The sequence below is a fragment of the Heterodontus francisci genome, chromosome 23 (assembly GCF_036365525.1).
Source record: "Heterodontus francisci isolate sHetFra1 chromosome 23, sHetFra1.hap1, whole genome shotgun sequence".
Lineage (NCBI taxonomy): Eukaryota > Metazoa > Chordata > Chondrichthyes > Heterodontiformes > Heterodontidae > Heterodontus > Heterodontus francisci.
This window is the reverse complement of record NC_090393.1, coordinates 51,220,368-51,245,169: the sequence shown is the minus strand read 5'-3', so window position 1 is coordinate 51,245,169 and position 24,802 is coordinate 51,220,368. Positions and strand designations below refer to the sequence as shown.

At 43.3% G+C, this 24,802-nt stretch overlaps 1 protein-coding gene across 2 annotated transcripts in view; it reads right to left on the bottom strand.

Annotated features, from left to right (window-relative positions):
* The window catches only part of LOC137382807 (solute carrier family 2, facilitated glucose transporter member 11-like), a 123,538-nt gene that overhangs the window by 34,510 nt on the left and 64,226 nt on the right, over positions 1–24,802 (bottom strand). For both annotated transcript variants that reach the window (XM_068055239.1, XM_068055240.1), the window contains exons 4-7: positions 20,755–20,879; positions 13,926–14,055; positions 3,480–3,628; positions 2,084–2,271 (exon numbers count right to left, since the gene is read on the bottom strand). In XM_068055239.1, the coding sequence (XP_067911340.1) occupies positions 2,084–2,271; positions 3,480–3,628; positions 13,926–14,055; positions 20,755–20,879 (592 nt within the window). The remainder of the gene's footprint in view (positions 1–2,083; positions 2,272–3,479; positions 3,629–13,925; positions 14,056–20,754; positions 20,880–24,802) is intronic.

The following is a 24,802-nucleotide window of genomic DNA, read 5'->3' as shown; positions in this document are numbered from 1 at the left end:
GCATTTCCAGCACTTTCTGTTTTTATTTCAGATTTCCAGCATCTGCAGTATTTTGCTTTTATTGTTGATATCAGCTTGTGTTGAAAGTGTCATTGTAGTAGTGAGACTGCCTGACTAATCCATGGAACTCAGAATAGTGTGTGAGTTAAGGTTGGTGCCACCAGTTTTGTCTGACTGCTAGATAAGATGTAGTCAATTTATACCATGTATATGTTTAAGTTATTCAAGTGAAATCACACATGGTGAGGTTATTATATGAAAGCTAAATTAGTTCATATTAAATTCCACTCTCTGCTATCTTAATGGGACATTAATCCATTTAAAATAATAGTTCTACTATGAGAAGAATGTGATATGAGTGTCATAAATGTTCAAATGATAACATTACTGACAGTGAAAGGATTGAGAATGAGAGGGCACATATATAAAATATTTGGCAAGAGAAGTAAAAGAGACATGTGGGAAAGCTTTTTCATGCGGTGAGTGGTTATGGTCTGGAATGCACTACCTGAGAGTGTGGTGGAGGCAGGTTCAATTGAAGCATTCAAAAGGGAATTGGGCAGTTATATGAAAAGGAAGAATGTGCAGGGAGAAGGCGGGGGAAAGGAACTGAGTGAATTGCTCTTTCAGATAGCCAGTGTGGACATGATGGGTTGAATGGCCTCCTTCTGCACTAACAATTCTGTGATTCTGTAATTTCTAACCTAAGATGTTCAATGGTATAAAGCCCTGAATCTATCTCTCTCTATCTCTATATCTATATCTCTCTATCTCTATCTCTCTCATCATATTGTCAGAATTGTATCACCTGCATTCTACTGACATGGTCCTTACAGTATCTATTTAACTCACCCACTAGTACTTCAATGGCTGTAAAACACGTTGGGATGTCCTCAGATTGTGAAAGGTGCTATATAAATACAAGTTTGTTCTCTCTCTTTTGTGGATTATATCATACAAAGGGAGCAGAGCAACCAAATATTGCTGCATCAGAGCTCCTGATCAACAATAACAACACCTTGTATTCATATAGCACCTTTAATGTAGTAAACATCCAAACTCTTACTTTCCTTTTTAAGGTACTTAACAAGAATGTTATCAGCAAAAACATTCCTGACACTGAGCCACAGAAATTGTAAGATCGGTTTTAATGAGAGATCAGTAAGTCTTTTTGGGTTGGGGGTGGAGTTTAGGCAGTAACTGTAAATGCAATGATAAAGGGTGGGTTTCTCCTTTCTTGTGAGCATACCCTTCTAATACAATGCTCCCCTGCCTACCTGATGTCCCACATGTATGTCCTGGAGTGCAGCTTAACCCCACAAAGTTGTGACCCAAAAGAAATAGTTATAAAAACTGAAGAGGAAAATGTAGGTAAATGTGAGGACATTAGGAAGAAAGAACTTGCCTTTATATAGCACCTTTCACAAGCTCAGAATGTCCAAAAGCACTTCACAGCCAAGAAGTACTTTTGTCATCAGTGTCATAGCATAGGGAAACACAGCAGCTAAACTGTGCACAGGAAGGTCCCTCAAACTACAATTAAATAAACAACTGAATAGTCTGTTTATTTTGTGATGTTGGTTGAGGGTTAAATGATGGCCAAGACACCAGGAGAACATTCCCACTCTTCTTTGGTCATTGCTGAGAGAAACAAGATGTTATAAAATAAAAAAAACAGAAAATGCTGGAAAACACTCAGCAGGTCAGGCAGCATCTGTGGAGAGAGAGAAGCAGAGTGAACATTTCATGTGGATAAAAGATCATCGACCTGAAAATGCCACGTATTTCCCAGCATTTTCTGTTTTCTTCGTCTCTGAAATCCAGCATCAACACTATTTTGATTTGCTTTAGGTGCTGTAAAATATCCAGTCACTTTCTTTATGTAATTCCTGAAATAGCCATTGGGGTGTGCTGTAGAGCTGCCAGGCTCTTAAGGGATGAGTAACTTCTCCCTGACTATGGAAAGTTTGGTTCTTACTTTGATGACATTTCTGAGGATGGAAGCTCAACATATGGGAGTTTGTCTGGGCACCAACCTGCGACCTATCCCTTTGCACTTCACCAGTTGTCTTTTAATACTTACAGCATTGATGCCACTGAGTTGTAGAAAAAATGACATCATCGAGTTGATAACAAGTTGGCTTCGTACAGAGGGGTCCATGCACAACTCCCACACACTTCTTGTCCTTTCACCCCTGATTGCAGTCCGCTCAGCCTGCATTTCCTCTAGCTCTTGACTAAAATCGCGCTTGCCCCATAGTTTTTGAAGTGCTGTGAGTAAAATAAATGGAAATAAGGAAGATATAAGTTTAGTGTAGGGAAACACTTAGTGGTGCATTGTGTTCGTCTGTTGCTTTAAGGCACTGCTTGTATTTCAAATAAGGGCATGAGAGGAGACAGAAGTGTCATTTCAATCACAGTTGGATGTAGCTTACTTGAAAAGTGCTCACAGCAAAATCTTAACATGATCTTTATGAGTTGAAGATCACAGCAAGAACCTGGACAGAATGGTTAACTAGTTTAGCAGGCCCAGTCCTGTGCATCTGGAATGCACTAAGGATGAAATTGTTGGAGTTCTTCTGTTTCAAGCCCTTTCCCAATACACTAAGAATGAGTTCAGCTTCTGCTATCAGAGTTTGCCTGAGATGCCAGGCCAACTCTAAAAGCAACATTGGCTATCATCAGTATCTCTATGATTTAGCAAGCTTGGAGCTAAGAGCCTCTAAGGTCTACATGGAAGGACCAAGTAATTGATAGAGGTACTTTTTTATCAACACGTGAAAGATCTTTAATCACTACTATATTCTGGGCAACAAAGGCAGAAATTCACTCTGAAATTACAACACTATTTAGAAATAGAGCCTTCACTGTCCTTGGGAAAAACATTGTTTGTAAGAAAAAATGTCAAAGAAAATGATTGCCTTTGAACAGTTTCTCATTAAACAGACCTTTGTAAAGCTTGACTCGTTAGCAGTCACAGGTTTTCCAACAAAGAGTTTTGTTCCAATATGAGGCACCTAATTTACTCAATTGTCCCAGTATAGTTCAAGAGCATGCAACAGGGCCCAGTTATACTGACCAGTCATTACTCTCATTACTGTTCTTCATGGAGGCTTACTCAGTCTGTTCATGCAAAAGGACTCCATGACTATTTAAACTGGTTGCTCCTAAATACCCTGGATTGAGTACGTAATTAATTATTCTGCAAACCTTCTACAAAAAATGATTAACTATTCAATCCACAGCAGGACTGCAATTTCAGATATTCCAGGTTCTAGTACCATCAACTCCTGATAAACATGAATTGTAATGGACCAAACCTTTTTTCAATTAGTTCACCCTTCATGACAACTAGAACCATGGTTACCTGTATCAACTGTACTGTTGAGTGTTACAAATAATTGGCTTTAAATATCCACATTATATCTACAGACTTAAACTTGAAAGCATCACCCAGGAGATAAACTGTTGTCACTTGCCATTCATGGACAAAGCCCTGTTTCCTTTGTCAATCAGGAGGTATCTGGGGCTCTCTGGAAACCAGGGCAGGGTAACAAGCTGTAGAAAGGCAGGTACGGCATTGAAAGCCATCAGTAAAGGCCATACACTTTCACTGCCTAAAATTTCTCTGGAGAAACAAAAAGACCACATAACACAAAGAGTAGAGATATACTTAATCATTCTAAAGATTTTTCAGACATATTTATATCTATAAAAGAACAGCTTGCTCAAGTCAAGCCAATCTTGCAGTTGGAAGGGAACATTAAATTTGCAAGCTTCACTCTGGAGTGAGTTACCCTCCACTCTGGAGTGAGACACCCTCCTGTTGGTGTGAAACACCCTCCAGTCTGGTGTGAGACACCTTTCAGTCTGGACTGAATTACACTCCAGTCTGGAGTAAGATGCCCTCCACTTGGGAGTTAGATTTTTAAAAAAGTGCAACTCATGCACATACTCATCCCTCCATCTTTAGTTACTTAGTGTTGCCTTTCCCTCATTAAGCTGTGAGGGAAATTGAATCCTGAACAGGCAAGACATGTGCCCAACATGGCAGGCGGGAAGCATACGTTCATTACAAGCCACAAGTACGCGACCCACCATAATGCATCAGACTTCTCTGTAAGAGCACTCACCAGAATTATTTAAAGAAATGAACAACTACGATAAATTAGGTTCCTAATCTTGATCCTTTTTGTGATTTTGGGCTGCCCCAGGGTCTGACTCAGCACCTGATGAACTTGTCCAGCAAATCATAGCGCCAACACGCAGGAAGGACCCTATTCATAGGGGTCATACAATACTTACAGGTTAGTTGCTGATTTGTCACTTCAGGCTGCTGGTTAACCTTGCAATTTTTTGGCCTGTTTTCTGACTTGGGGAACTTAATTTTCACTGCTGAGCAGAAAGTTTGCTGGCACTGCACTGTCTATAGCTGCCTTCTAAAGAATTTGACTGCAGTCACGGGTGGTCTGATAGGACTGCCTTTGGAGCAATTATTCGGGGTGCTGAAGCAAGACTTCAGGTGCTTGGAACACTCAAAGGGTCTCACAATGGACTTCAATGAGAAAGGCATGAAGGAGCAGGAGGCAATGGTGCAGTCGAGCCAGAATCAGGAAACCAGGCACTGCAGCCAAGGAGTGAGATGTGGGAGGATATCTCAGTCTGCTTCTTATAGTGGGTCCATCACAGTCCAGTAGGTCTTACAGTTGAACAGTTGGTACAAATTTGCAGCCATTTTTCTGTTTTTTCTTGTTTTGCTCAGAGCTGCAGATGTTTATTTTGTTTTGAACCTAGATATTTGAGACTTCACTTTATGCTTAACAAAATGATGGCACAATGTGACGTAATGAAAGTTATTTTTATTTACAGTTTATTTGGATACAATGCTTAAGTGTATGTGTTGTCCTTGTGCAATGTGATTTCTTACTATCCTCATCAGGACAGTTATGGGCTTCTGCACAGAACTGACATATGTTGACTTTGACCATTTGCCCCTCTAGCTGAAGGGACAGAAAAATTGTGTGTCTGCTGCGTCTAAGTGCCATGTGCCTTAAATACAAGGGCTGATTCTGCAGTCCAGCACTCCCATGAGGAACCTGCCTCAAAGGGATCGCAGCTTTGGAAACCAGGCCAGCAGTGCCTGACTTTCTCTCAATGAGATTCTGGAATCCATCCATGATTGGTCAGGTAGAGTGTAAAATGGGCCACTGGTTCATTATCACCCCTCCTGGCTACTTGTGAAGGGTATCAGCCTTGGCTCAGTTAGTAAGTAGCACTCTCGCATCTGAGTCAGAAGGTTGGGGGTTCACGACCTACTTCAGGGACTTGATCTATGTTGACACTCCAGTGCAATACTGAGGGAGCGCTGCACTGTCAGAAGTGCCATCTTTTGAATGAAATGTGAAACCAAAACCCCATCTCCTCTCTCAGATGTATGTAAAAGATCCTATGCCACTATTTTAAAGATGAGCAGGGGAATTCTCCCCAGTGTCCTGGCCAATATTTATCCCTCAATTAACATCACAAAAACAGATTATCAGGTCATTATCTAAGTGATGTTTGTGGGGCCTTGCTGTGCAGAAATAGGTCGTTGCATTTCCTACAACAGTGACAATGCTCCAATAATGTTCTTCATTAGCTGTGAAGGACTTTGGGATGTCCTGAGGTCGTGAAAGGCTTTCCAGAAATATAAGATCATCTTCACCACTTTCCTGTCTCTCATCACCACTGTGTCAGAGTTAAGCCAAGTGACCCTTTATGTCCTTCATTATCTGCAAACTTTGAGATGTTTGAATATGGGTTGGTATTCAATGGATGTGTGAATGGTGTGTAGGGTGCTCTTCAGGTTTATGATACAGATCGCATTCTCTTCCATTTGTAATGAGAATACAGGCTGCATTTCTATGTGTGTAACACACCTCTCTCCATTTCATAATTCTCTTTGAATGTGATAAGCTGTAAAACCTTTAAACTCACCCTGTGACTATGTTGCCTACTCAGCAGATCTGAGGAGAAAGCATGAATTTGGTATTTACTTGCTCCTCCCTTCCAGCTCCTTCCCAAAGAATGCTAGCATCCTCTGTATAGACAATCTACACTAGAGAGAACCCTTGCTCTATAACCTACAAATATGAGTACAGATTTATGACTAACCATCTGTAAGTAAATAATGAAAAGGGGGAGCATGTCTGCCTCCAATCTCCACTGAAAATGTTTATGAATCTGTCCTCATAACTAAAGGCCCTAAGTCCCAGTATAACCCTTATTATTCTTCTCTGAAGTTTCTCCAATGTATCTTCATCCATTTGAAGGTAGGGTGCTCCAAACTGAACCCAAGGGAGAAGATTTCCTTTCCTTCTCAAGAACATGTCTCCATTTGCACTTTATCTAGCACACAGAGAAAATTTTCTCCCATATTCCAAGTGTGGCCTTGTCCAGATTAGAATAGTGAAATGTCTTCGACTTGTACCCAGCACATGGTTAACACTGTTGTCAGTGGAGTCACACAGATCGGATGTTTTCAGTAAAAGGACAACAACGACATCAAAGTTCTTTTCCACCTGTGATTCAGGACATCCTTTTGTTGCAATGTCATGGTGTTTGGTTGTTGCAGCAGTCATCTCTCTGGTTGCGCTGACACAAATACTTGCGAGAGTCCTCCAAACCCACCATTCAGCCCTCTATAGAGATAGCAGAAACAATACTGAGGATAATATCAGGTCATCACCCAGTGGAGCTGTGGCTAATATGCCAGACCAATCTGAGTGACCCAGTGGCTACTTCCATTTAGGATTCCTCTGAAAGCTGCTGTGAGTCATCTGTGAATAGACTAAGACAGTATATAGCGTTATTGAACGTTGATTTCCATAATGCCATCAGTTATCTACCACACAGATTTGTTCTACAGCCACATTTGAAGTTGAACATTGCACTAATTTGCACTATATTACTTCAAAATAATGTTATTGCATCCAAGTTTGATGGGAGATATAATTGAGTCCTTTAAACTTACCAATTATGTAGCAAATACAGTATTGTTTAACTTTCCTGCCATTTACAATTGAAATATCCTTCTACTTACCATAAGAATGTTTCCAGTTTTGTGGAATAAAAGTATTTTTTACATAAGAGATCACTTCTTTGTCCCGTATCTGTTTTTCTTCATGGATTGGAGTTTCCCTCAGATGAAGTATGAGATGAGCCCTGGCTAGGCCATGCAATGGCGAAGACTTCTTCCAAAACAGCAGCACCGAGCAGCCCTGTGTTTTCTAATAGGTCAGGTCTTCATTTCCATATTAATATGGCACGCAGTCAGCATTACTTCATTTCACAAATGCACTCATGCCACTATAACCATCCAGTTTCTGATGGAGATCTGCAAGGATTTGTCTCCAGATTATGAAACATTGAGATAAAATGGTGCTGTGATGTGTCAGCACTCTCCTGTGTACACCAGGGACACTGGGTTTACTGCTGTAAGCATTTGCAATGGAGAGAGAATGGTGTGCAATATTACGAATGTGACATCTGAGAAGATTCCCTATTACTGGGTGACAGTGCTTTCACCATAGTGAAACATGTTTTTCATGCGCAGGTCCAAGGTAAGGTTGGGAGCAGAATGGAATCCATTTACCAGGTCGGTAAGTGGCAGAACTGGAGCTGATGCCAATTACTATTTTCTCCTTCACCATCCATTATAGAATGTAACCAAATTTCATTTCCACTGGAAGCCAATGGAAGTAATAATGGGGAATGATGTAAAATAGGCTGTCGGTTCATTTTGGCTTGTTTTACATAATGTGAAAATTACCCCCAGTGTCCCAGTTGATGCTCTTACAGGGGTGCGAGCTTCTCTGTGCACTATATATAGTGATTTCAGTAACCCAGTTATACAGGATACATTTACAATTTTCCTATACCTGAAGCACAGAGAGCACCTTGCCCCGTATTAAGGGTGGGTTTTCTACAGATCTTGACAGTGCACTGGAATTGTTTTAAAATGTATCTTTCTTTTGGTAGTTTTTCCATGGTTTTGGACCTGTGTATCAGTCTGCCTGGATTCTTGCATCTTCTATAAAAGGTTGGGGGCACATCCTGCTACCAAACTTTGCCAAAGCCCAAAAAGAGACATGGTTCACCATCCCAGCTGGACAGGCCCAATTTCCCACACTATTCCTTCTCACAGAATGTCTGTCCAGCATCACCTAGTTCAGCCCAGGAACTCAGCACAGCAGAAGAATGGAGCCTCAGGTGAACAGAACCTCCCCAATGAATATGAATGGAAACTCACAGGTGAATGGAGCCTCCCCGATGAATATGAATGGAAACTCACAGGTGAATGTAGCCTCCCCGATGAATATGAATGGAAACTCCCAGGTGAATGGAGCCTCCCTAATGAATATGAATGGAACTTCCCAGGTGAATAGAGCCTCCGGATGAATATGAATGAAAACCTGCCAGGGAAATGGAGCCTCCCCGATTAATATGAATGGAGCCTCCCCAATGAATATGAATGGCACCTCCCAGGAGAATGGAGCCTCCCACTCTATGGAATTCAGCATCAACACAATGTATTAGTGTCCACTAATCTCTCTGGAACTCTCCGAAAGAAGAAGGGTCACTGACCCCAAATGTTAACTCTGCTTCTCTTTCCACAGATGCTGCCAGACCTGCTGAGTGGTTCCAGCATTTCTTGTTTTTATTTCAGATTTCCAGCATCCGCAGTATTTTGCTTCTATTTTAGTGCTTACGTAAACACTGGGAGAGGACATGACCAAGCCAATACTAATACATTTTTCATTGCAGCAGCTTTTTCGGGAGCAGAGTGCGAGCGAGTGAGCAGCTGGGAAGGTCAGTTTGAAAGTAAACTTAATTTCCTTTTGTTTTCGGCGGAGGCCAGGGGGCTGCTGGGTAAGTAAAACACTATATATTTGGGCGGTTTAAAATAACTTTCCTTTCATTGCAGCAGCTTTTTCGGGAGCACAGTGCGAGCGAGTGAGCAGCTGGGAAGGTCAGTTTGAAAGTAAACTTAATTTCCTTTTGTTTTCGGCGGAGGCCAGGGGGCTGCTGGGTAAGTAAAACACTATATATTTGGGCGGTTTCTGAACCTGAGACACCACACTTGTAGTGTCTCCCACCCGCCCTCCTCCTCTAACCAAAAAAAAAGGACTCGGTGGGGTGTTTATAAGGTAAGGCTTTTTCTATTTCTCTGGTTTTATCGTGATTGGTAAAAACTTTTCGTTCCTTTTTCATTTAACTAAGTTAAGCTTAAGATTAAAAATGGCAGGAGATCTCAGACCCGTGTCATGCTCCTCTTGCTCAATGTGGGAGCTCAGGGACATGGCTGATGTCCCTGACTCCTTCACGTGCAGGAAGTGTGTCCAACTGCAGCTCTTGTTAGACCGCATGACGGCTCTCGAGCTGCGGATGGACTCACTTTGGAGCATGCGCGATGATGAGGAGGTCGTGGATAGCACGTTTAGTGAATTGGTCACACCGCAGATTAGGATTGCTGAGGGAGAAAGGGAATGGGTGACCAAAAGGCAGAGAAAGAGCAGGAAGGCAGCGCAGGAGTCCCCTGCGGTCATCTCCCTCCAAAACAAGTATACCGTTTTGGATACTGTTGAGGGAGATGGCTCACCAGGGGAAGGCAGCAGTAGCCAGGTCCATGGCACCGTGGCTGGCTCTGCTGTTCAGAAGGGCGGGAAAAAGAGTGGAAGGGCTATAGTCGTAGGGGATTCGATTGTAAGGGGAGTAGATAGGCGGTTCTGTGGTCGAAAACGAGGCTCCCGAATGGTATGTTGCCTCCCAGGTGCACGGGTCAGGGATGTCTCAGATCGGCTGCAGAACATTCTAAAGGGGGAGGGTGAACAACCAGTTGTCGTTGTGCACATAGGCACCAATGATATAGGTAAAAAACGGGATGAGGTCCTACAAGCAGAGTTTAGGGAGTTAGGAGCCAAGTTAAAAAGTAGGACCTCAGAGGTAGTAATCTCAGGATTGCTACCAGTGCCACGTGATAGTCAGAGTAAAAATGAAAGAATAGTCAGGATGAATGCGTGGCTTGAGAGATGGTGCAGGAAGGAGGGGTTCAGATTTTTGGGACATTGGGACCGGTTCTGGGGGAGGTGGGACTATTACAAATTGGACGGTCTACACCTGGGCCGGACTGGAACCAATGTCCTTGGGGGTGCTTTTGCTAATGCTGTTGGGGAGGGTTTAAACTAATGTGGCAGGGGGATGGGAACCAATTGAGGAGGTCAGTTGACAGTAAGGAGGTAGTAACAAAAGCCTGTAAGGAACTAGATAATGAAGTCAGTGTGACTAAGGGGAAGAGCAGGCAGGGAGCAGATGATGAATGGAAAGGGACTGGTGGTCTGAGGTGCATTTGTTTTAATGCAAGAAGTGTAGTAGGTAAGGCAGATGAACTTAGGGCTTGGATTAGTACCTGGGAGTATGATGTTGTTGCTATTACTGAGACTTGGTTGAGGGAAGGGCATGATTGGCAACTAAATATCCCAGGATATCGATGCTTCAGGCGGGATAGAGAGGGAGGTAAAAGGGGTGGAGGAGTTGCATTACTGGTCAAAGAGGATATCACAGCTGTGCTGAAGGAGGGCACTATGGAGGACTCGAGCAATGAGGCAATATGGACAGAACTCAGAAATAGGAAGGGTGCGGTAACAATGTTGGGGCTGTACTACAGGCCTCCCAACAGCGAGCGTGAGATAGAGGTACAAATATGTAAACAGATTATGGAAAGATGTAGGAGCAACAGGGTGGTGGTGATAGGAGATTTTAATTTTCCCAACATTGACTGGGATTCACTTAGTGTTAGAGGTCTAGATGGAGCAGAATTTGTAAGGAGCATCCAGGAGGGTTTTCTAGAGCAGTATGTAAATAGTCCAACTCGGGAAGGGGCCATACTGGATCTGGTGTTGGGGAATGAGCCCGGCCAGGTGTTTGAAGTTTCAGTAGGGGACTACTTTGGGAATAGTGATCACAATTCCGTAAGCTTTAAAATACTCATGGACAAAGACGAGAGTGGTCCTAAAGGAAGAGTGCTAAATTGGGGGAAGGCCAACTATACCAAAATTCGGCAGGAGCTGGGGAATGTAGATTGGGAGCAGCTGTTTGAAGGTAAATCCACATGTGATATGTGGGAGGCTTTTAAAGAGAGGTTGATTAGCGTGCAGGAGAGACATGTTCCTGTGAAAATGAGGGATAGAAATGGCAAGATTAGGGAACCATGGATGACAGGTGAAATTGTGAGACTAGCTAAGAGGAAAAAGGAAGCATACATAAGGTCTAGGCGGCTGATGAAAGACGAAGCTTTGAAAGAATATCGGGAATGTAGGACCAATCTGAAACGAGGAATTAAGAGGGCTAAAAGGGGTCATGAAATATCTTTAGCAAACAGGGTTAAAGAAAATCCCAAAGCCTTTTATTCATATATAAGGAGAAAGAGGGTAACTAGAGAAAGGATTGGCCCACTAAAGGACAAAGGAGGAATGTTATGCCTGGGCTCAGAGAAAATGGGTGAGATTCTAAACGAGTACTTTGCATCGGTATTCACCGAGGAGAGGGACATGACGGATGTTGAGGTTAGGAACAGATGTTTGATTACACTAGGTCAAGTCGGCATAAGGAGGGAGGAAGTGTTGGGTATTATAAAGGGCATTAAGGTGGACAAGTCCCCAGGTCCGGATGGGATCTATCCCAGGTTACTGAGGGAAGCGAGAGAGGAAATAGCTGGGGCCTTAACAGATATCTTTGCAGCATCCTTAAACACGGGTGAGGTCCCGGAGGACTGGAGAATTGCTAATGTTGTCCCCTTGTTTAAGAAGGGTAGCAGGGATAATCCAGGTAATTATAGACCGGTGAGCCTGACGTCAGTGGTAGGGAAGCTGCTGGAGAAGATACTGAGGGATAGGATCTATTCCCATTTGGAAGAAAATGGGCTTATCAGCGATAGGCAACATGGTTTTGTGCAGGGAAGGTCATGTCTTACCAACTTAATAGAATTCTTTGAGGAAGTGACAAAGTTGATTGATGAGGGAAGGGCTGTCGATGTCATATACATGGACTTCAGTAAGGCGTTTGATAAAGTTCCCCATGGCAGGCTGATGGAGAAAGTGAAGGCGCATGGGGTCCAAGGTGTACTAGCTAGATGGATAAAGAACTGGCTGGGCAACAGGAGACAGAGAGTAGCAGTAGAAGGGAGTTTCTCAAAATGGAGACGTGTGACCAGTGGTGTTCCACAGGGATCCGTGCTGGGACCACTGTTGTTTGTGATATACATTAATGATTTGGAGGAAAGTATAGGTGGACTGATTAGCAAGTTTGCAGACGACACTAAGATTGGTGGAGTAGCAGATAGTGAAGGGGACTGTCAGAGAATACAGCAGAATATAGATAGATTGGAGAGTTGGGCAGAGAAATGGCAGATGGAGTTCAATCAGGGAAAATGCGAGGTGATGCATTTTGGAAGATCCAATTCAAGAGTGAACTATACAGTAAATGGAAAAGTCCTGGGGAAAATTGATGTCCAGAGAGATTTGGGTGTTCAGGTCCACTGTTCCCTGAAGGTGGCAACGCAGGTAAATAGAGTGGTCAAGAAGGCATATGGCATGCTTTCCTTCATCGGACGGGGTATTGAGTACAAGAGTTGGCAGGTCATGTTACAGTTGTATAGGACTTTGGTTCGGCCACATTTGTAATACTGCGTGCAGTTCTGGTCGCCACATTACCAAAAGGATGTGGATGCTTTGGAGAGGGTGCAGAGGAGGTTCACCAGGATGTTGCCTGGTATGGAGGGCGCTAGCTATGAAGAGAGGTTGAGTAGATTAGGATTATTTTCATTAGAAAGATGGAGGTTGAGGGGGGACCTGATTGAGGTGTACAAAATCATGAGAGGTATAGACAGGGTGGATAGCAAGAGGCTTTTTCCCAGAGTGGGGGATTCAATTACTAGAGGACACGAGTTCAAAGTGAAAGGGGAAAAGTTTAGGGGGGATATGCGTGGAAAGTTCTTTACGCAGAGGGTGGTGGGTGTCTGGAACGCGTTGCCAGCGGAGGTGGTAGATGCAGGCACGATGGCGTCTTTTAAGATGTATCTAGACAGATACATGAATGGGCAGGAAGAAAAGAGATACAGAACCTTAGAAAATAGGCGACATGTTTAGATAGAGGGTCTGGATCGGCGCAGGCTTGGAGGGCCGAAGGGCCTGTTCCTGTGCTGTAATTATCTTTGTTCTTTGTTCTTTGGACATGTAGCTTGTCACCATTCACTATTCATGCTCACACATGAAGAGATACCAAGCAACACCTTCAGGGAACAGAGGAGAGATCATTGGCAGAATAAAAGGAGGAAAAGTATTTTCATAAAAGCATCAGGTATCAGATACATAGAGTGCAAATTTCTCTTCAGTGGTAGCTCAGTGGCCACTTTGGAAGCAGTGCCATGGAAAGGGAGAATATAGAACTGGTCCACCCTCCACTCAGCTGTGTATCCGAGCCGTGGTCTACAGCAAGATACTGAAGCAGGAAAGGTGCAGTAAGTCCTCGCTGGGCATGATCCTGAGATAGATCTAGAATCAGGCCACCAACAATGACAGCATGACATCTGATTGGAATAAAAATTGCAATGAGTTGCAAAACAAGAGAATCTGAGAATCCCGGTTACTGTACAATCCAGAAAGGGAGGAATTTGCACACTTGCTGAAGCATCTCAATCCTCTCTTTCTCCCATATCTTATGTTTGGGAACTGTCAGTTTGCTGTAATGGAATTGTATTGTGAAGTATCACTGTGGAATGGAAAGCACTGCCTTTCGCCCTCTAGCTCTTGAATGAGCTCCACTCCCACAATAGTGTCACACAGCGACAATGTAATCCGATTGGAGTACAGCATTGCAAAGATACTGACCTGAGACCCATGACCTGTCCTAAGCATTTACCGACAGAAATGAATATTGCGATGGAGATGGTCACAACCCCTCGCAACATCTTCGGAGAGCACTCCATAATGTACATGCAGTGAATAGTCAGACCAATCCCTTCAAATACAAAAGCAAATAAATCACCAATTATTACACTTGTTGGAAGTTTGAAGCATCAAGAAGTTACAAGTCTCCTTCAGTACGATGTTCACTTCCAATACTGTTACCGTATTATTTATTTGACTTGACCCTGGCCAGGAAGGGGACTGACCAACGGCCAGGAGGGAGACTGACGAATGGACAGGAAAGGGAATGGACCCATGGACACGAAAGGGGATGGACCCATGGACAGGAAAGGGAGACTGACACTGGCCAGGAAGGGGGACTTACCCATAAACAGGAATGGGGACTTACCCTGAACAGGAAGGGGATTGATTCATGTACAAGAAGGGGGACTGACACTGGACAGGAAGGACACTGACAGTGGAGAAAAATTTTGAAAAATGATACTTCCAATCAACACCTAGAGAGCAATAACTGGAGGCGATCGAGAGACACCAGTAAGAGGTACTTAATGGTGAGGATACAATGCTAACATAGTAGCTGGTCACAGGAGGGGGGGGGGGCGGAGTTTAATGTTGTTACAGGATGGGGGGAGTTTAATGTTGTTATGGGGGGGAGTTTAATGTTGTTACAGGATGGGGGGAGTTTAAGTTGTTATAGGAGGGGAGGAATTTAATATTTTAGGAGGGGAGGAGTTTAATGTTGTTACAGGAGGGGGGGTGAGTATAATGTTTTAGGAGGGGGGAGTTTAATGTTGTTACTGGAGGGGGGAGTTTAATGTTGTTACAAGAGGGGGGGAGGTTAATGTTGTTACAGAAGGTGGGGGGGAGGGGAGTTTAATGCTGTTTTAGGGAGGGGGGGGGAGTTTAATGCTGTTTTAGGAAGGGGGGGAGTTTAATGTTGTTACTGGAGTGGGGAGTTTAATATTTTTCCGGGAGGGGTGAGTTTAATGTTGTTACTGTTGTATAATTTGGTACAGGCTGTTGCTGGGTAGAGTATGTAAATAGGTTCAAGAAATGCTAGAACCACTCAGCAGGTCTGGCAGCATCTGTGAAAAGAGAAGCAGAGTTAACGTTTCAGGTCAGTGACCCTTCTTCAGAACCAGGTATGGAAGTTTGTTTGCGGAGTTGATTTGAGGTGGGGTCATAGTCGGGGTTATAGACGATGCTCTGTCAAATCAGCTACAGGTGAGGGAAGACTTGAGTTTACAAAAAGCCATTCAGCTGAGCAGACAGGCAGAGGTTAGAAAATTCAACCGATCTGTGGTTCGAGGGGATAGAGGAGAATCCAATCTCGAAGGCATTAGACTCAATGGAGTTGTGAAAAAAACGGAAAGCAGATATCATGGTAGGATGAAATAAAACTAGCTTTAAGTTAGACACAGGAGCAGCGGTTTCTGTTCTATTGGATAAGGAACCATGGCTAAAGAAGGGATGCTTTAGGACAACAAACGAGGAGCTATATGTGCCTGAAGGCACAGAGCTGAAATTTATAAGCAAACTGAGAAAGACTTTAAGATCCGAGAATAAAGAGGTTCCAGAAACGTTGTATATTATTAAGAATCAGAATTGTTCATTACTCAGCCAGAAGGCTTGCATCGACCTACAACCGTTATGTAGGGTAGAAGAAATTAAGGGACCAGAGAAGCAGCCAAGAGATTTTAGGGCTGAATTCCCAAAGCTATTTAGAGGATTGGGAAAATTCAAAACAAATATTACATCACTCTGAGAAAAGAGGCAGAAGAGAGAAAGGTTAAAAAATAGAAGCAATGCAGAACCAGGGAAAGATATCAGCAATAATTAAACCTACTAGATGATGCAAAGAAACCAAATGGATCCAAAGGAATCTGTAGACCTCACTCAACTTAACGTAATGGAGAGAGAGATCCATCCAATGGCATCAATGGATGAAAGTTTGGCAAAACTGGGAAAAAGCTCCACATTTATGAAATCAGGTGCAAACAGTGGATTTTGTCAGTTACCTTTGGACGAAGAGTCTAAATTGTTGACAACATGTATAACACCATTTGGAAGATTTGGTTTCAACAGGTTACCATTTGATATTTGATACCAGAAATGTTGGGGAACACAGGGCTTAGTGAGAGAGAGGAACTGAAGGAAATCAGTATTAGTATAGAAATGGCGTTGGGGAAATTGGTGAGATTGAAGGCTGATAAATCCCCAGGGCCTGATGGCCTGCATCCCTGAGTACTTAAGGAAGTGGCCCTAGAAATAGTGGATGCATTGGTGGTCATCTTCCAAGATTCTATAGACTCTGAAACAGTTCCTACAGATTGGGGGGTAGCTAATGTAACCCCACTATTTAAAAAAGGAGGTAGAGAGAAAACAGGGAATTATAGACCAGTCAACCTGACGTCAGTAGTGGGGAAAATTCTAGATTTTATAGCAGAGCACTTCAAGAACAGTGGTAGAATCAGGCAGAGTCAGCAAGGATTTACGAAAGGGAAATTATGCTTGACAGATCTACTAGAATTCTTCGAGGATTATCTAGTAGAGTTGATGAGGGGGAGCCAGTGGATGTGGTTTATTTGGACTTTCAGAAGGCTTTCAACAAAGGCTTTCCACATAAGAGATTAACATGTAAAATTAAAGCGCATGAGATTGGGGGTAGTGTATTGCGATGGATAGAAAATTTGTTGGCGGACAGGAAACAAAGAGTAGGGATAAATGGGTCTTTTTCCGAATGGCAGGCAGTGACTAGTGGGGTACCGCAGGGATCGGTGCTAGGGCCCCAGCTATTCACAACATATATTATTACGTATATTGGCGGCACAGTGGTTAGCACCGCAGCCTCACAGCTCCAGCGACCGGGTTCAATTCTGGGTACTGCCTGTGTGGAGTTTGCAAGTTCTCCCTGTGTCTGCGTGGGTTTCCTCCGGGTGCTCCGGTTTCCTCCCACAGCCAAAAGACTTGCAGGGTGATAGGTAAATTGGCCGTTATAAATTTCCCCTAGTATAGTTAGGTGGTAGGGGAATATAGGGACAGGTGAGGATGTATTAGGAATATGGGATTAGTGTAGGATTAGTATAAATGGGTGGTTAATGGTCGGCTCAGACTCGGTGGGCTGAAGGGCCTGTTTCAGTGCTGTATCTCTAAATATTAATGATTTAGATGAGGGAACTAAATGTAATATTTCCAAATTTGCAGTTGACACAAAACTGGGTGGGAGGGTGAGTTGTGAGGAGGATGCAAAGGCTTCAGGGTGATTTGGACAAGTTGTGAGTGGGCTAATGCATGGCAGATGCAGTATAATGTGGATAAATGTGAGGTTATTCACTTTGGTAGCAAAAACAGGAAGGCAGATTATTATCTGCATGGCTATAAACTGAGAGAGGAGAATATGCAGCGAGACCTGGGTGTTCTCGTACACCAGTCGCTTAAGGTAAGCATGCTGGTGCAACAGGTGGTAAAAAAGGCAAATGGTATGTTGGCCTTCATAGCGAGAGGATTCGAGAACAGAGGCAGGGATGTCTTGCTGCAATTATACAGGGCCTTGGTGAGGCCACACCTTGAATATTGTGTGCAGTTTTGGTCTCCTTATCTGAGGAAAAATGCTCTTGCTATAGAGGGAGCGCAGCGGAGGTTCACCCGACTGATTCCTGGGATGGCGGGACTGACGTATGAGGAGAGATTGAGTCGGTTAGGATTATATTTGTTGGAGTTGAGAAGAGTGAGGGGGGATCTCATAGAAACCTATAAAATTCTAACAGGACTTGACAGGGTAGATGCAGGAAGGATGTTCCCGATGGTGGGGGAGTCCAGAACCAGTGGTCATAGTCTAAGCATACAGGGTAAACCTTTCAGGACTGAGATGAGGAGAAATTTCATCATCCAAAGAGTGCTGAGCCTGTGGAATTTGCTCCCACAGAAATCAGTTGAGGCCAAAACATTGTGTGTTTTCAAAAAGGAGTTAGATATAGCTCTTGGGTCTAAAAGGATCAAAGGTTATGGGGCGAAAGCCGAACAGGCTACTGAGTTGGATGATCAGCCATGATCATAATGAATGGCGGAGCAGGCTTGAAGGGCCAAGTGGCCTACTCCTTCTCCTATTTTCTATGTTTCTATTATGTCAGCACCTCAGTTCTTTCAGAGAACAATGTCTAGAATCCTGGAAGGTTTAGAGGGGATAATCTGTCACATGGACAATGTCCTAATTCATGGAGCAAACCAGAAAGAACACAACCACAAGGGGAATTAGAAGATTAGAAGAAGCAGGTCTCACATTGAATGAGAAGTGTGTATTTTCACAATCAACAGTGAGGTTCCTTGGTCACATAATTATTGGGTCAGGTATCACAGCTGATCCACAGAAGACGAAGGCAATAAAAGATTACCCAGATCCAAAGAACCTTACAAAGATTCATGGGAATGGTGAATCAGGTAGCGACGTTCTTACTAAATTTAGTTATGATAGATGAGCCTTTGTGACAACTACTAAAAAGCAGTAATATCTGGTGTTGGAGAGAAAGCCAGAAAAAAACCTTTGAGAAAATCAAAGAGATGTTAACTTTGTCAGAGGTGCTAGTGCACTACAATTCAGAGCTAACAACAATAATTGCAGTGGATGCATCAGCAACAGGATTAGGTTCAGGCTTATTTCAAGTCCAGAAGGATGGAAGTCGCAGACGTGTATATTTTGCTTCTCATTCATTAACTAAAACCGAACAGAGGTATGTAGTTATTGAGAAGGAAGCATTGGCAGAAACATGGGCATGTGAAAAATTTTTGGACTACATATTGGGCCTTCCTTTTAAGTTTGAAATCGACCACAATCAATTGTGATGCCATTGAATTCAAAAGAGCAAAGTTACCTCCAAGGGTACAAAGATTTCGACTAAGACCAATGAGGTACAATACGATGACTGAATATGTTCCAGGGAAACATCAGATAATAGCAGGTGCATTATCAGGAGCGACAATTAGAAGACCTGAAGAAGGAGATATCTTACTTCTGGAGGAAGTAGAAGTCTTTGCTTGATTAATAACTAAGAATTTACCAGCAACAGCTCAGAAATTGAGAAAATCCGAAATTTGCAGAAAGAAGACGAAATATGTGAAAGGATAAGAGAATATTTTCAAAATGGTTGGCCAGAATATATGCCACTGACCCGGTTTTAAGGAAATATCATGAGCAAAGCAGTCACCTAAGTATTGTGGGAGATCTGCTTGTAAACGACGAAAAATTGGTCAAGAGCTTTAAATTGGATATCATTTAGGAATCACCAAATACAGAGCAAGAGCGAGCATCTCAGAATGGTGGCCTGGTATCTCAAAAGAGATCAAAGGAATGATATGATATCCACATGCATCATATATGCTACTAATGGACAAGACATGAGAGAGCCACTCATCATCTTCGTTTCCGTCCCCCATGGGAGCATCCAGGAATGGATCTTTTTGAGCATAATGGGAAGACTTTCCTCATTGCCTTTGACTATTACTCGAGAAGGGTTGAAGCTAAGTTACACATGGCCAAGTTCAGAAGCTGTCATTAAATCTTTGAGAACTTTTGCTACACATGGTATTCCAGATATCATGATATCCGACAATCGGCCACAATTTGCAAACTAAAGTTTCAAATAGTTTACTGAAACATATACGATTTGCTCATGTCTCAGGTACCCTCAGGCCAATGGAAAAGCACAGAGAGGTGTATGAACAGTGAAGATGTTACTGAGAAAAATGAAGAATTTCAACTGGCATTGTTAAGCTATCGATCTACACCACTTCAGAATGGGTTCGCCCCATGTGAATTGTTAATGGGAAGGAGGTTGAAGATGCAACTTCCTATCCTCCCAAGTACAGTAAAGCCACAAATTAGTGCCAAAGACTTGGAAAAAATGAGAGAGAGAGAGCGGAACAAGAGTGGTCAATTCAAGCAGAGAATTAGGATAGACACTACAGAGTGAGAAATCTGTAAGACATTCAACCTGGAGAATCAGCTTGGGTTAAAAACCAGAACTGATATGGAGAAGTGAGAGAGAAAAGAGTATATCCGTGATCATGCATTGTCCAAACTGATCAGGGGATGATAGAAGGAACAGAAGATCATTGGTACTGGAAGAAAGGCAAGAGAATCAGTCATCAGAGAGAGTTAATGAGCCGGTGATGCTGCAGTCAACTGATAACCCAGAGGGCAACAGGAATAGAGAACTTGAGTCATCAAATAGTTCCACTCAAATACAAGAAAATGAGGAGGAAAAATAAAAGACTCAAAATTTCAAACATCTTCAAGTGAAAGGAGATTGCGTTTTGGCAGTGTCGTGAAAACATCACAGCATTACTTAACCTGTCACAGGAGGGGGGAGGAGTTTAATGTTGTCACAGGAGGGGGGAAGTTTAATGTTGTCACAGGAGGGGAGAGTTTAATGTTGTCACAGAAGGGGGGGGGGGGGTGGTGTCAAACATTTGTCTCTGCCTTCAATCAATGCTTTCAAACAAAGGTATCAGTTAACTACTGGTAACCCAAGTGACCAGATAGTTAACCATTCTGATTTATTGCTAATACATTGATTATACATCCTCTTTATGTCTATGGGGTCAGATTTTCCCTGGCCACTTCGTTTGCACTGTAATATCTTAAACGCAACAGAATATTGCATTTGATCTCTATTCCTGGAAAAATCTGGGACACCATGGGGTTTTATTTGACACATTTACAACTGGATCAGAAATGACAAATGATCAAAATCTTCCCGCGTTGCTTACAAAGTCAAAGAAACATTCCTTGTACCTGAATTTACTCCATACAGGAACCTTGCCACGAAGATCATCTCAAAGGATTTTGCCATCCTGCTGAAACCCACTATCAAAGCTGCCACTAACGTCAAAATATTGTTGAATATCAGACTGTTCTTCCTGAAACACAACATATTTGATTTGAAAGGAACCATTCAATAGAATTGAATGCACCATGATGCATTATCTAACAAGTGATTATCCTTCTTGTGGTTGTGGGGGAGGGGGAAGGGTAAATTAGATTTCTTTGAAGTTCAGATGGTTTTTAGATGCTGTGGCTGATGATTCAAGTGCAAAATCAAGTCATCTCACTGTGGGGCACTCAATACCTGGGCCAAACAAATTTGTGGTATACAGTGGTGCTGTTTATGATTGTCAGCCAGTCTAGCTCACAAGTGGAATCTATCAGGGCCTGTGATTCTTTCTATCAGCTCCAGATAACCATACAAGCCAATGCCCTAATGGGTATGGTAGTCCTAGTTGGACAAGCAATGGGTAATTTACCAGTTCTCTGTGCTGCTGTGGCTTGCACTATTATAGCTGGTTAAATATGAGCATCACCCCAGCACATAGTTCAAGATCCCTAAACCTGGGCTCTGTAAATCAGTGCCTTAGCTGTTTGGATTTTGGTAAGTGGGGTGCGTCCTTACGGTTTCATGCCTCTTACCTAAATTCGGGAAGTGTAGGCACATCAGCAAACAGAAACTCTACCTGTGCAGATTTCTCAGTAACTCGGGGCATATTTTCGTGGACCGATGGGTGCGGGAACAGAAACAGGTGGGCCATAATTCCGTGCCGGTGGCCAGTGTGCCGGTTTGCCAGCACCATCCTGCCCCCGAGCCACTTTGGGGAAGGCCTGATCGGGAGTGGAATGGCTACCTGTCTGCAAGCAGTGGGTAGCTAGTTAAGGTAATTAACAGACCAATTAAGGCCATTGATCAGAGGCCAACTGGAATTTTTCAGTCAGCCTTCAGATCACGCCCCGCCCCCCCACCCCCATGTCGTGAGCAGCTGTCTGGAGATGGCCTCCTGGCGGCAGACCAGGGGTTCCCCCTCCACAATGGTGGTCCGGCAGCTTTTACATGTACTGTGAGGGCACCTCAAGATGGAGGTGTCCTCTCTCTGTCTCTCCTTTACCTGCAATAGCAGGCTGCAGCTCCTTCTGTGCTGGAGGGCCTCTCCAAATTCGAGAGCCCACCCGCTTAATTGTACAGCTAGTGCACCCACTGGCCACTAATTGACCAATCCAGGCAAAATCCATGTCAGGTGACTGCTCCTGACATGGTGCGGGGTCAGGAACTGCGTTTGAGCCGACATCAGGGTCCCAACCCAAATGCAAATTCCTGCCCTTAGTTTGGAGACTCTTAATTGAGGGTTTCCCTTCTGTCAGACACTCAGCTGACCTCTAAGTTCAGCCTTATGGGGGTCCTTTGAATTTAATTGCCTCTCTCTCTACTCTCCTATGTGAGATCACTGGAAATATTTTTTGGCAATACATGATTTCAACTGGCAATCTCTTCCACAAGTTCTCTTTTAGACTCTGTGACACGACAGTGGTCAGCATTTTCTAATTTTTGTACGAATGTCACTTGCATGTTTATACCACCTTATCATGTTGCAAAGTCTCAAACACTTCTTGCAATGAAGTACTTTTGACATGTAATAACTGTTGTTCCTTTTCTCTACTGAAAACCATCTTATTAAGTCCCTTTTCCCTGTCCCCTCCATCCTCCTTTCCAGCAATGAGTGTCAGAAGCTCTTGGACTTATTTGTCACTAAGATCGAGACCATCCAATCAGCTGCCTTTGCCTCATCCCTCCCTACCATTAGCCCACCGGGTCAAACCTCCTCGAAAACTCTCCCCCTGCCCTAGCCCTGAACTCGCATTTTCTCTAGTTTCCCACCTATCTTCCCTCATACCCTCTCTGAGCTCATCTGGTCCATGAGACTCTCCTCCTGCTCCCTTGATCCTATACCCACTAAACTGCTGACCAGCCAACTTACCCTCCTGGTCCTCATGTTAGCCGATATTGTTAATGGTTCTCTCTCTTCAGGTACTGTCCCTCACTCATTTCAATCTGCTGTCATCACCCTCTCCTCAAAAATACGAATACTTGAGCCCACCATCCTTGCAAACTACTGCCCCATCTCCAACTTCCCTTTCCTCTCCAAAGTCCTTGAACATGTCACCTCCCAAATCCATTCCCATCTTTCCCGGATATCCATGATTGAATCTCTCCAATTCTACCCTTGCCACAGTATCGAATCAGCTCTTATCATATATCCTCTGTGACTGTGACAAAGGTAAACTTCCCCTCCTCATCCTTCTCGACCTGTCTGCAGCCTTTGACATAGTTGACCACATCATCCTCCTCCAATGCCTCTCCATTGTTGTCCAGCTGGGTGGGACTGCACTCACCTGTTTCCATTCTTATCTATCTAATTGTAGCCAGAATATCACTTGCAATGGCTTCCCTTCCTCCTCCTGCACCATTTCCTCTGTAAGCCCTTAAGGATCTATCCTTATCCACCTTCTATTTCTTGTTTACATGCTGTCTCTCAGTAGCATCATCCAAAAGCACAACGTTAGTTTTCACATGTATGCTGGCAATGCTCAGCTCTACGTCACCATCATCTCTCTCGACTCCTCCGCTCTTGCTAAATTATCTGACTTCTTATCTGACATCCAATACTGGATGAACAGAAATTTTCTCCAATTAATTATTAGGAAGACTGAAGACATTGTTTTTGGTCCCTGATCCAAAGTCCCTTCCCTAACAACTGACTCAATCCTTCTCCCTGGTGACAGTCTGAGACTAAACCAGATTGTTTGCAACCTTGGTGTCATATTTGACCCCAAGATGAGCTTCTGACCACATATCCGTGCCATCACTAAGCCCGCCTATTTCCACCTCTGTAACATCACTGGACTACACCCTGGTCTCAGCTCATCTGCTGCTGAACCCCTCATTTATGCCTACATTACCTGTAGACTTGACTATTTCAACACAATCCTGGTTGGTCTCCCACATTCTACTCTCTGTAAACTTGAGGTCATCCAAACCTCTGCTGCCCATGTCTTAACGCACACCAAGTCCCGTTCCCCGATCACCCTAGTACTTACTGATCTACATTGACTCCCGGTCAAGCAGTGTCTTCATTTTAACAGTCTCATCATTGTTTTCAAATCCTTCCATGGCCTCTCCCCACCCTATTTCTGTAATCTCCTCCAGCCCCACAGCCCACTGAGAGAACTGCTGTCATTAATTTTAATGATTTAAAGGCCCAAATAGAGGTAAATGAGTGTGATAAAATTGCCATACTGGAAACATGGCTACAGGGTGACCAAGACTGGGAACTGAATATTCAAGGATTTTTGATATTTAGGCAGGACAGGCCAAAATGAAAAGGAGGTGGTGTTGCGCTGATAATAAGGGATGGGATCAGTATATTAGTAAGGGAGGATCTCAGATCGGAAGAACAAAATGTGGAATCTGTTTGAGTGGAGCTAAGAAACAGCAAGGGGCAGGAAACATTGGTAGGAGTTGTTTATAGGCCACCAAACAGCAGTTGTAGTGTGGGTCATGGCATTAATCAGGGGATTAGAGAAGCATGTAGCATGGGTAATACAGTAATCATGGATGACTTCAATCTGCATATAGACTGGGTAAACCTAATGAGCACTAATGCTGTGGAGGACAAGTTCCAGGAGTGCGTTGGGGATGGTTTTCTCGAACAGTATGTTGAGGAACCGACTAGAGAACAGGCTATTTTAGATCTAGTATTATGTAATGAGAAAGGGCTAATTAATAATCTTGTTGTAAAAGAACCTTTAGGAATGAGTGACCATAATATGATAGAATTTTACATTATGTTTGAAAGTGAGGTAGTTCAATCTGAAGCCAGGGTGTTAAATTTGAACAAAGGAAATTATGAAGGATTGAGGGGCAAATTGGCTGAGGTGGATCGGGAAAATACATGAAAAAGTATGACAGTATGTATGCAATGGATAGTCTTTAAAGAAATATTACATAGTTTACAGC